Here is a 12,543-nt window from a genome sequence, read left to right on the forward strand (position 1 = left end):
ACCGTAGGTATAAAATTACCTTACTTGTACTATTTTCTTAGGTTCATTCCTGAAAGGAAAGATCTAACTAAATTACAAAATGGAATTTTTGGCATGTCTATTTATGCTGAGATTGGGTTATATAGGGATGTTTAGTTTTTTTTTTTAATCCTAGCAAACCCTCATGGTGCACTTCAGAGTTTTAAAAATAGCCTCAAGAGACTCAAATAGTATCCACCATAATGGCAGGTCATTATAGCACAATGCCTCAAAACTGAAGACAAAGCTGTGCTTCAGTCAAAAGTCATAACTACTGATAGTGGATTGCTGGTTTCCAGAGTACAGTCTTAGTGAGATACAAAGTACTGGGTACAGAGCAACTGCCACTTTTAATTAACATTTTCAAAATATCCAAGCACTTCTCTACATTACATAGCTTATTAACAGGATCAAAAGTAAATATATGAGAAAATTTACTCCCCATCTTTTTGTGTTATTTGTAGCTTTCCTTCATGGGCAGGGACCCTGAACTGGTTAGTTCCTGGTTCTAAGGTAGTGAGGGACAATCTTTTTGTCAGGCACACCACAAATTAGCTCTGTACCCTGAGTGCCACTCTGAACCCTTGTTTGACCTGCTGCTCTTTCTGCTCTCTATTAAACCTGCCATGTGCCATAGACACAGGTTGCCTGTTCCTCCTGCAGCAACCATGCCACAACTTGACCACCCCTGTTCTAGGGCACTAGCACAATATTGTTGCATTCAGTGTCCACATTATGTAAATGGAAAGAAATGTTAAACAAGTAAGTTAGTTAGAACCATTCAATGGGATTCATATGGTAGACTTCGTAAATCCTTTTGCTTTCTGGCTCACCCTTCCCCTCCCTCCCACAACAAAAACAGACAAACAAAAAAAATAGGGCATAAGTTTATAGAGGGGCTTCAGTAGAACTCATATCAGAACTCATATCACACATTGCAACACAAGAAAGATGTACCTGATGCTTCTTCATTATTCTTCGGAATTATAACAAACCCTGAATCGTCAGAACCAGCAAGACAATAGAATGCAAAAATCTTATATCCAACAACAAAAGTCTGAAAGAAAAAAACCCAAGCATGTTGCATTTGAATTTAAAATTAACTGGAGAATCGCTAGGAATTCTACATTTCTCTTACACTAAAATAAGGTCCACTTTACAAATATTTAAAAAGAAAACAAAAAGTCACAAGCCTTCTGAGTTTATTACCAAAAAGGAGGGCGGGGGGGGAGGAGCAACATTTGCTTAGTCTCAACCTGAGGCTAGAAAGCACACACTTCCTTCTTTGGCTAGTAAGCTTATTACAGAACTAAAGGGCTACATTAACATTATTTATGTAGTGTGAAATGCAAGACTTAATGGAAACTTAACGGCAGCATTATACTCTCTGCACTGCAGTGGGGGGAATAAATATGGGGAGTGGAAGAGAACGAGGTCCTCCTCAGCAGTTCTCCTAAGCCCAGGAACAACAGGATGCAACAAACACTAGGGCAGGGGTGGGCAAAACGTGGCCTGCCAGGCCATTGTATTTGGCCCACTGGGCCCTAAATATTTAGAAAATTAATATTCATCTGCCCTGGGCTGCCCATCATGCAGCCCTCGATGGCTTGCCAAAACTCAGTAAGCAGCTCTCCGCCTAAAATAATTGCCCGCCCCTGCACTAGGGACACATCTTCAAGACAGCACATTCACCACCTCTTTAGTTAGATGCCCTGAACCGCAGTATTTACACTAAGTGCTGGCTGGCATGCTTTAATAGTGTTTTAAAACAGGGGTATGCCATAAATCTCTAATAGGGAGAGGAAGAATGAGAAAAATTTGGGGGAAAAAAATAAAAGTGAACAACTACAATATTTTCTGGGTTACTGGAAAGGCTGCAGTGTGGTAACAGTGATGTGTTACTTGATTTATTTCCCCTAAAATAAAATCCCAAGGGAACATAACAAACTTATAGTTTCATAGTTGGTAGGGTTGGAAGGGACCTGAGCAGATCATCAAGTCCAACCCCCTGCCATGGGCAGGAAAGGATGCTGGGGTCAAATGACTCCAGCTAGGTTGCTGTCTAGCCTCCTTTTGAAGACCCCCAGGGTAAGGGCAAGCACCACTTCCCTTGGAAAAACACATAAAAAGCTTGATACCATTGCCTTATTTCTTCTGCTCAAAAAAGCACATTTCAGTTGTGCTCTAGCAGCATTTTGTGCTACTTTTAACTTTTGCAGTAGTTGTGCATCAGCCTGGAAATTTTTACAATTGTTAGAATTGAGATTCCATTCTGACACATTTTATATATGGTTAAGGAGCACCATCAACTTGTTCTCCTTGGATCACCCCTTCTTAGCCATCTTTAGAAGCAAAACATTTTGAGGAAGCAAGAGATGGTGGATTAGACATAATGAGGAGCATGCATGAAAGAAGTCTTGTATGGAGTGGTCCGATAAAACTTCAGGCAACTTAAAGTCTTGGCGGGGGAGAAGATAACAAAAGCTTTGGGGAGTAAGATGCCTCAAGAGAAGATTGCCCCAAGCAACCAACTAGCTGAAGCAAGGCAGGAAAACAAAAGAACTCTTTTATGTCCACGGGTTACACAGAAATCTTAATGCATGCAGTTCTTCCAAGGTTACTAACTAAACAAAGGTGGGAGGAAGAGAAGTTAAGTGGTTTCTCCCCCAGGTATAATCTTTAAATCTACTGTAGTGAGCCTTCTGATAACTGTCTGATATTCAGGACCTGCAAACTAATGAACTTCATCTGATAAGAGTTAGAAGTTAGAAAAACTGGCACTGCAGTTCCCAGTTACGAGTCAGTAAATTACTTCTGCTCAGGTAATGAACAGCCTAGTTAGGAGTTAAAACTGATACAAAAAATACAAATACTGCTTTGGCAGACAGAATGCACGACTGTCTGCACTAAAAGCTACATTACATCCAATTTGAATAAAACCATTTAGAGCCCACTTTAGGAAGCAAAACAAATTTATGACCAATAGCAAACCATAATAATTCCAAAGTCTATGAAATGGGGCGATATTAACGTACTTTAATGAGAATTCCATCTGTGAAGTCCCAGAGTTTAATGGTACCATCTAAAGAGCAAGAATATAACTGGAAAAGAGGAACAAAACAAGTTATGAAAAGAAATTGGGCAGCAAACCACTAATTTAAGGCCAAGATTTTATACACAAGAAAAGCTTAAAGTTAGGCTCTTGAATTCATTTTGACTAACTCACATCCCTGAAATAGGGAAGCTAAGTTGCATAGCTAGGACTGTGAAACCTGCACCCACTCCAGACAGTTTTCTGGCACATCTCCCCCAAGTATTCTTTACATGGCTATTTTGTGGACAGAGCAACAATCATTTAGGCAGTGCTGTAAAAACCAGTACTGGCAATTGTTAAAGGACAGAATACTAAAAGTAAAGTAGACTAGAATACTAAAATTAAAGTAGATTAGAACTGGCTTGTTTACATTTAAGTGAGTTACGACACACATTTGCCTACCTCTGCTTTTCATAAAACATCCCACTTAGTAAATTAGGATAGAAACAAAAATTGCCTTTGTGCTGCTATAACACTTTTTATGGCAGTACAGGTCAAGCAAACAGATGCCCATACCACTTGTCACATCACAAATGCCCAAAATTGCTGGCTGCAACATGTGTGGTAAGTTTCTGCTGCTTATTGTGGCACATGCTGTTAGCTTTATGACATGAGAGCAGAGGCAGCCCAGAGCTTTCCCATTCTCTGGGAGACCCAGGCAGGCGCTCCTGTACCCTGAGGGGCTAAATCCTGCCCACCTCAGGAATTCCTATGCTGAACTGTGCCTCTCAAGGCCCAGGAGCGCCCGTCCACCTTTCCCTACTTAGAGGCATACCCTAGGGAACCTTTGAGCTGCTTTTCTGTAAGTGGGAAACATGTCACCCGTTGTCCTGCAGGATAGGGCTCCTATCCAATGTGGGACAATAGGCGATGCATGCGTTGCCCAATGAATTGGATCAACTGTGGCAGAATGCGTCTGCTTCATTTGGTGATGTCCGTTTTTAGCCACTGAGCCATCGGATAACTTTTGTTGCCACAAGCTAATCTAGGTATCTGCTGTTCTAGACGAGGTTAAGGAAAAAAAATACTACCTCATTAATATAACTTCAGTTCACACTCTGATCCCTCCCCCAACAAAAACATAGCAGTGACGTCTTGTACTGACAAATTAAATTAACATTTTTCTAATTACATCAGAAAAGAAGAAATGCCTGATTTCACATGATTAACAATTATAAAAGAGTAGTAACCTGCAGATGGTTTTGTGGATTGAGTTGGATTCCTGTCACCAGATTGGTATGCCCTTGTAGGATGTGTATGCATTCTTCTGTAGTTGTGCTATACACTTTCACAAAGTCACCTGTGGCACATAAAAGATACCTGAAAAAAAAGAACAAACAAAAGTCTATATAGTGAACTAATTAAGGTAATCTAGTATACAAGTCAGTACCTTTATTTTTGCCAAATATAACAGCCATGCATGGCCACATTGGGCCATTTTCACGTGCAATAATTTCCGCTTTTTTTAAACTGTAATTCTTATTGTTTCTGTGTATTTACTCAGTTCAACATTAAGTAAAAAGGAAAATTCTGAACAAGCATATTGGTTCTAACCAGTCACGAAGAAGGAAAAGTTACTCATCTTTTAGGTCTTGCAGAAGGGGCTGCTGATTTGACAGCATTACAGAATAAAGGCCTGAGACGACCATCAGATAACACATGAATTATATTCTTTGCAATATATTCTACAATTGATCTTCACCAAAAGGCTAAAAACAACTGTAACATCTCCCATTCCTTTTTAGGATCATGCCTGGAAAAAATAAATCTATTTTTCACCTTTTGCCAAATAAGCCAAAGGTCAAGTAACCTTTTCTTTCAAACGTACTGATGTTCAAAACCACACATGGACGTGCTCCACTATTTTTCAATTTATCTACTCTCTTTACCTGGAGTAGGCTGTATTTCTACTGATGCCCTGTCCTGGCATTTGAAACAATTGCTTAAAATTTTTAGTTCAATGCTTATTTCCCCCCCGCAAGTCAAGTTAGTCCTGAGGCCGCCATGACTGATGGGGCACCTCAGACACTGCAATGACCCTCCTCCACTCTTGACAGATTCAGTATGAGGTTAGCTGAGTTGCTTTGTATCATTGGTTATTCTTTGGGCTGAGTGACCTGGTGGTGCCTATATCTGCTCCAGGTATGGTTGGCCGTAGGCTCATAGGAAGCTCATCTGCCCTTTGACAGGTCTTGCTTTTAGTCTTGCTGTGCACACCCTCAACCAGGCAAGCCCGGGGGGGCAGGGGGGTATCAGTTTGGTCACTGACAGCCTGACCATGGTACAGAGTACTGGTTTACATGGTACCAGACAAACGACTAAGGGAGCCCTGGCCTACTTTTTTGGCAATTGAGAAATCAAGCAGAAGTGCAGCAGTGAGATGATCCTGAAAACGAACCCAGCTAAGCAGCCACCCAGCTAAACAGTAACATGGCCAAGGCTTAGGTTTGTTTCCTTCATTGGTCCTTGTTTATAGGCTGACAGAGACAACTAATGCAACTATGAGAGGCAGAAAAAAGAAAGGTCCCAGGAAGGCTATTAAAACTCCAGAACAATGCAACAACAACAAAAGACCATGTTTAAATAGAACTGAGGACAAGCTTTAACACCCCCTGTGACACATGTGAGGAACAGGTTTAAACTTAAAGCCCTTCACGTGCTTTCTCCCTCGACTCGGCTCCAAATAATTAAGGCGGCACCAATGGCCGCTGGGAATAGCGCAACTGAGCTGGGCGCAGGCGCTTGTGCTGTCTTTCGGGCACGGGGCTGCGCGGGGCGGTGGGGTGCTACATGGTACCTGCTGCGAGACCTTAAAGCGGCTGACCCAGCCCGGGGGAAGCAGGCGCCGGGCTCCACCCGCCCAACGCGAACGGAAGCAGCAGGAGCCCGGGGCAGAGCCCCGCGGGCCGAGAGGCGCCCCAAGAGCTGCGAGCCCCGGGGAGAGGGGGAACCCGGCCCCGGCCCGTGCTCACTTGGCGTCGGCGGAGAAGGCCGCCCTGGAGCCGTTGAGTTTGCTGCCGCCGCAGCGTACCACGCGGAGCTGCTCCTGCGCCACCATCTTCCCTCTGACCCGCTGCCACTCTAGTTCCCGGCTCCTGAGAAGCTCTATGGTCAGCCGTCCTCCAACAGCGCGCCACGACCGGGCAAACGGGAAACTTCCGCCCCTAATACGTCACTTCTACCCTGCTGTAATATAAGGGTGGAAAACCCAACGCGTTATTCTAGGGTGACTGGAACCCGGAGGGCTTCACTTCGCTCCACTCCGGGAGGAAGGGGGCGAAGGGAAGGAAAGGAGAAGCCCTAGTTCTTCCCTCCTTCATGCGCTTTTTGAGTCTGCCATTACCTCCCACGGCGTCGGTGACGTCACTCAACCGCGCCGGAACCCGAAGGTGAGTGAGGGGCGGGGCCGAGCACGTCGCGTGGGATCTTGGCTGGTCTCCACCGCTGCCGCTTTAGATGGGCCCTTGAAAACTGCTGCGCAGGTGCGGTTTCGCTGGTAAAACCCCCGGGAGTTCACTGACTCCTCGGCGAGCTGCTTCTCCGGCGTTTTCTGCCGTGTCCTGGTCCGCCTCTCCCTGCCCGTCGCCTGCCAGACAGTTGCTCCGAATTTCGTTTCCCCCATTCAAGCTTGCGAGACAACCTGCCCAAAACCTTGAAATTTAAAGACTTTTTTTTGCAAAGATCTAGTTGGTCTAATACAAGATATCATCTCTATCACGAGTGTCAAAAATGTATGCATCTTTGTCTGCTAAATGGTCATTGCATTATTTGTCAAGCTGCGTGGACTCTTTTTTTTGAAATTCAGTTTTATGCCCATCTGAGCTCTAGCAGCTGTTCCTGAGTGGTGTAGTGATGGGTGGTCTTTGCTCAGGCCCTGTCTCTGGCATTCACAGCCATTGTGTGCCACTTTCTAAAGGAAGCCCCCAGTACTCACCTGCCACACCTTGATCTTAAGTTTTTAGGTGCAAGAGGTTCCCATCTAGCTTGGACTTGCAAGTGGTCATCATAGTTTCTGGGGTTGGAAGGGTCCTGAGTAGATCATCTAGACTGACCCCCTGCCATGGCAGGAAAGATTGCTGGGGTCAGACAACCCCAGCAAGGTGTTCATCTAACCTCCTCTTAAACACCCCCAGGGTAGGAGCCTGCACCACTTCCCTTGGAAGTTGGTTCCAGATCCTAGCCGCCCTGACCGTGAAGTAGCGCCTCCTGATATCTAGCCTAAATCTACCCTCTGCCAGCTTGTGACCGTTATTCCTGGTCACTCCTGGCAGTGCTCGGGGGAATAGGGACTTCCCCAGTGCCTGCTGGTCCCCTCTGACTAGTTTGTAACAGGCCACTAGATCCCCCCCGAGCCTTCCCTTGTGGAGGCTGAACAGGTTCAGGTCTCGTAGCCTCTCTTTATAGGGCCTGCCCTGCTGCCCCCAATCTTGCGAGTGGCCCTCCTCTGGACCATCTCCGTGTTGTCCACATCCCTCTTGAAGTGCGGCACCCAGAAATGGATGTAGTACTCCAGCTGTGGCCTGACCAGTGCCGCATAGAGGGGGAGGATTACCTCCTTGCTCCTGCTTGAGAGGTATCTGTGGATGCATGACAAGGTGCGGTTGGCCTTCCTGACTGCATTACCACACTGCCGACCCATGTTCATCTTGGCATCAATGATGACTCCAAGATCCTTTTCCGCCTCTGTACTGACAAGAAGGGAGTTCCCCAACCTGTAGGTATAGTGCCGGTTGTTCCTCCCCAGGTGCAGCACTTTGCACTTGTTGGTGTTGAATCCTATCCTGTTCTCATCCGCCCACCCCTGTACCTGTCTAGGTCTGATTGCAGCCTGTTCCTTCCCTCTAGCGTGCCCACATCCCCACACATCTTAGTGTCATCAGCAAATTTCAACAGGGTGCTATTTACCCCCTCGTCCAACTCACTGATGAAGATGTTGAACAGTGCGGGCCCAAGGACTGAGCCCTGCAGAACCTCACTGCCCACATCCCTCCAGGTTGAAAATGACCCATCCACCACCACTCTCTGGGTGCGGCCCTCCAGCCAGTTGGTGACGCATTTGACTGTGTGGGTGTTGACACCACAGTCCCCCAGTTTGTTAATGAGAATGGGGTGAGAGACGGTGTCCAAGGCCTTCCAAAAGTCCAGGAAGACTATGTCCACTGCTACCCCTGCATCTAAAGATTTGGTGATCTGGTTGTAGAAGGCCACCAGGTTGGTCTGACAGGACCTGCCTCTAATGAACCCGTGTTGGTTGCCCCTAAGCATAATCTCCCCTGCTGGCCCCCCGACATGTACCAGAATAATTCTCTCAAAAATCTTGCCCAGGATTGAGGTAAGACTAACTATAGTTCCTGGGCCTATAGTTTCCTGGGTCCTACTTCCTCCCCTTTTTGAAGATGGGAACCACATTGGCCCTCTTCCAGTCTTCTGGCACCATACCAGAGCACCACGAGTGCTCGTAAAGCCGTGCCAGGGGACCCACAATGACCTCAGCCAATTCCCTCAGTACTCGAGGGTGGAGATTGTCTGGACCAGCTGATCTGAATACATCCAGTACCTCCAGAAGTTCCCTAACTAGTTCCTCACTAACCCTTGGCCTAGGTGCACCTCCGCTGGGCTCTAAGGGGGGCCCAGAGGAGGGGTGACTGTTCCGGTCCCTGCTCAGGAAAATGGAGGCAAAGAAATCATTAAATATGCTAGCTTTGTCGACCGGTGTGACGACCAAATTTCCTAGCTTGTCCTGCCGGGGCCCCACGTTACCCCGAACCTTCTTTTTGCCCCTTGTGTATTTAAAAAAGGACTTCTTGTTGTCCTTGATCTGGTAAGGTAGTCCCAGTTCCATCTCCGCCTTGGCCTCCCTGACTGCCCCCCTGCATCCCCGAGGAACTGCAGTATAGTTCAACCTGGTGATGGCCCCTCCCTTCCATTGGGTGTGTGCCTCCCTTTTAGCTAGGAGACATTCCTGGATGCTTTTGAGCCATGGGGGCTTTTGCACCCTCCTGCTCCTGTTGATCTGTGTTGGGATTACCTCCCTTTGGGCTTGGAGGATCATCGTCTTAAGGAGCAAACACTCTTCTTGGACACCTGGCTCCCCACCCCTCCCCTCCGGGACCTCAGCGCTTCCCCAACTATCCTCCTTAGCTCATTGAAGTTTGCCCTCCGGAAATCTAGGGCTGCTGCCTTCCTGTAGGCCTTTGGCACCTTGCACTGGATGGTGAATTCCAGCAGGCGATGATCATTGTCACCCTGGTGGTTGAGCACCCGCAGCACCAGGTCCAACAAGGCATCTCCCCTGGTGGGACTGTGCACCTCCTGGGTTAGATGGAGGTCCTGCATTTTGGCTAGGAACCTATGTGAGCGGTCAAACCTGGCTGACTGCTCTTCCCAGCAGATGTCTGGAAAGTTCAGGTCACCCATGATGACCACATCTTTGACCTAACTGCCTCCATGAGCTGACTTAAGAATTCTTGGTTGAGCTCTTCCCCTTGGTTGGGTGTTCTGTAGTAGACCCCCACCATTAAGTCTCTTTTCCCTCAACTTCCCTGTATTCTAACCCAGAGCACTTCAGAGTGCTCCTCCTCTGATTCTTTGCTAATGGACGAGGATGAGTATTCCTCCTTAATGTAGAGTGCCACGCCCCCACCTTTTCTCCCTGTCCTATCCGTCCTGTACAGCCTATAGCCCTTGATATTCACCGCCCAGTCATGCGTTGGGTCCCACCATGTTTCAGTGAGCCTCACTATGTCTGGGTTGGTGTCAGCTAGCTGGAGGGTAAGTTCCTCTTGTTTGTTTCCCATACTATGAGCATTTGTGTAGAGGCATTTGAGGCCTCCTGTGGATGTGTGCACTGGCCCCCTACTTCCAGCATTACCCTGGCCCCTCTTGCTTACCTGCATATATGTTCCGCTCATTGGTCTAGGCTGGGCTGTACTTGTGGGTGTTACTTGTTCTGGCAGTCCAAGTCTTCCTCCGCCCTCGTCTTCCCCTTCCCCCAACAAGCCTAGTTTAAAGCCCACCAGAGGAGATCCACCAATGTAGAAGAAAACACACGCTTATCTTTAGGGGAAAAGTGGAGCCCATCCCATCCAAGCATGTCTCTTGTTGTGATGTGTGTGGGTCATTGTCGAGGAAGCCAAAGCCCGCCTCGACACCATTACCAAAGCCGCCAGTTGGTCTCCGCAATGCACGTTGCATGCTGTCTTCCATGTCCGCTCACTGGTAGGATAGAAAAGAAAACCACCTGTGCGCCTGTCTCCTTCAGCATGCCCCCCAGAGCATGGTAGTCCAGCATCAGGCAATGAGGGCTTCTCCTGGCCGCATCATTAGTACCCACATGGATTAGGACCGTGGGGTAGTAATTGGTGGGCTGGATCACGGCCTGGATCATCCCCTTCACATCCTGAATCTTTGCTCCTGGTAAGCAGTAGACCTCGCGTGTTGAGGGGTCTTGGCAACATATGGGGCCCTCTGTACCTCGCAGGATGGAGTCACTTATGACCATCACTCAACACTTTTTCCTCCTGGACTGCTTAGCTCCTTTGGCCTGCTCGGATCATGGAGAGTGTGGAGTTGCCGCCTCTCTGGTTGCCTCCTCTCCCTCCTTCTCCTCCAGAGTTGCCAGGGTCTCGTACCTGTTCTCCAGCTGGACTAGAGGAACTGGTACTGCTGTGTTACGAGCAGCCCTGGTTCTGGAGGTGACCGTCTGCCACTCTGCAGTGGAGGGCACTTGCTGAGGTGCTTCTTCCTTGTGTGTGTGACCCTGCAGGGAAAGGAAATAGCCGTCAATTTCTTCCTCCACCTCCCTGATTCCCCTTAGCCTGCTAACTTCCTCCTGGAGCTCCCTCACCTGTGCCTCCAGGGCCCTAAGGCGAGTGCCTGCAGGACAGGTGTGGGGGTCCCCAATCCCTGCCCTCCCCGGGCCTTGCTGGGCAACCCGCGCAGACCAGGGATTTGGGGGACACCAGCCACCCCATGGGCTTTGTCTGGGTGGAGGCCTCAGACAAGCCCCAGGTAGGCTGCACCCCCCGGGCAGGGGCCCTGGCAGCACTCCGTGCCGACACCATCTTAGGAGTTGCTGCTTGTTTCTGGCTTAGTGCGGTGCCTTCGTCCTGCGCTAGCAGGAGTTTCTCTTCTGGCCCTTCCTGCTCGCCCACTGGCGTGAATGCCGACGCAAACACTGACGTGCTCTTACAGAGCACACCTCTTTGCGCTCTCTGTTTGCGTGGCGTGGCTCAGGAGCACGGCTCCCTACCGGCTCAGTTAAGAGGGATCTGGGGGCTTCCCCTCTGGATCCGGCTCAGCTGCGTCCGGTCCCTCTGCCCCACTTACTTTAGGGGGATCAGCTGCTGCTGCCCCCTGCTGCTGGCTCCGCTGCTGCTGCATCCACCTCTGCTTTGGGTCAGGTAAGGGGGCACACTTGCGTGCGGGACACGTGTGCCTGGATCCCTCCTCTTCTCCCTGCTCCTGGCTCCTCCAATGCAGTTTAGTTCAAAAGTGTACCACTGCCATTTTCTCAGTGCTGATGCACATTTCACTGCTTATACAACTGCAAGCATTGCAGCTCCGGGTGCTTTTTAAAGCACCCAGTGCTGCGGCACTTTACATCTTTAAAAATGCTCTCCATTGTGAGGTACTAGGAAAATGTGCATTAGCCTGTCTTAATACACGTTAACTAAAGAGCATGGGCATTTTTACACATAAGTGCCACAGTGCTAGGTGCTTTGAAAAGTGCCCAGTGCTGCGATGCTTGCAGTTGTATAAGCAGTGAAATGTGTGTCAGCACTGAAAAAATGGTGGCGGCGCGCTTTTGAATTAACACATTGGAGGTGCTTTATTTCAAAAGCGCACTGCCACCATTTTTTACACACTGATGTGCATGTTGCCACTTATACAACTGCACATGGCACAACACAGTGTGCCTCCGCTTATGTGTAGAGCAGACTTGATTAATCAAATGTGCTCTGAAGCGGCAGATATCCAGAGCATTGCAGGACCAAAAAGTGTGTATATAAATGCCCCATGGTTTTTAAATGATGGCTAATGCACATTAAGCTATTTTAATATGCATTAATGAAATAGCACTGTTTTTCAGTGACATTTTAATGTGCATTAAAATAGGCTAATATGCATTCAACTACACATGTAGACACAACTAGAGGTACTAGATTTAATGTTCATTAACTAAAGCACATTAATGCACGTATAGACATGCCTTCAGAGTTTGATTAGAAAGCCGGTAGTTTCTGAGTCTTGCTCTTTTTTGAAAGTACCTAGTTTTGCTCATTTTTATTACATCTGAAGATCATTTGTACTGTCTAAATTATCCCAAGTAGTATTTGAATGTATCATGAGCCATGATATAGAAGATCGGGGGTAGGCAAGCCCCAGTACGTGTGCCAGAGCATGGCATGCAAAGACATTTTGCTTGGCAT

The 12,543-nt window shown here is 47.8% G+C and overlaps 1 protein-coding gene across 1 annotated transcript in view; it reads right to left on the reverse strand.

Annotated features, from left to right (window-relative positions):
* WDR75 (WD repeat domain 75) overlaps positions 1 to 6,210 on the reverse strand; it is a 25,597-nt gene extending 19,387 nt beyond the window's left edge. Inside the window, exons 1-4 of the mRNA XM_019554351.1 lie at positions 6,085 to 6,210; positions 4,303 to 4,432; positions 3,054 to 3,119; positions 976 to 1,075 (exon numbers count right to left, since the gene is read on the reverse strand). Of these exons, the coding sequence (XP_019409896.1) occupies positions 976 to 1,075; positions 3,054 to 3,119; positions 4,303 to 4,432; positions 6,085 to 6,170 (382 nt within the window). The 5' untranslated portion in view covers positions 6,171 to 6,210. The remainder of the gene's footprint in view (positions 1 to 975; positions 1,076 to 3,053; positions 3,120 to 4,302; positions 4,433 to 6,084) is intronic.
* Between the last annotated feature and the right edge of the window lie 6,333 nt (positions 6,211 to 12,543).

The sequence above is a fragment of the Crocodylus porosus genome, unplaced genomic scaffold, assembly GCF_001723895.1.
Source record: "Crocodylus porosus isolate Cpor-Errol unplaced genomic scaffold, CroPor_comp1, whole genome shotgun sequence".
Taxonomy (NCBI): Eukaryota; Metazoa; Chordata; order Crocodylia; family Crocodylidae; genus Crocodylus; species Crocodylus porosus.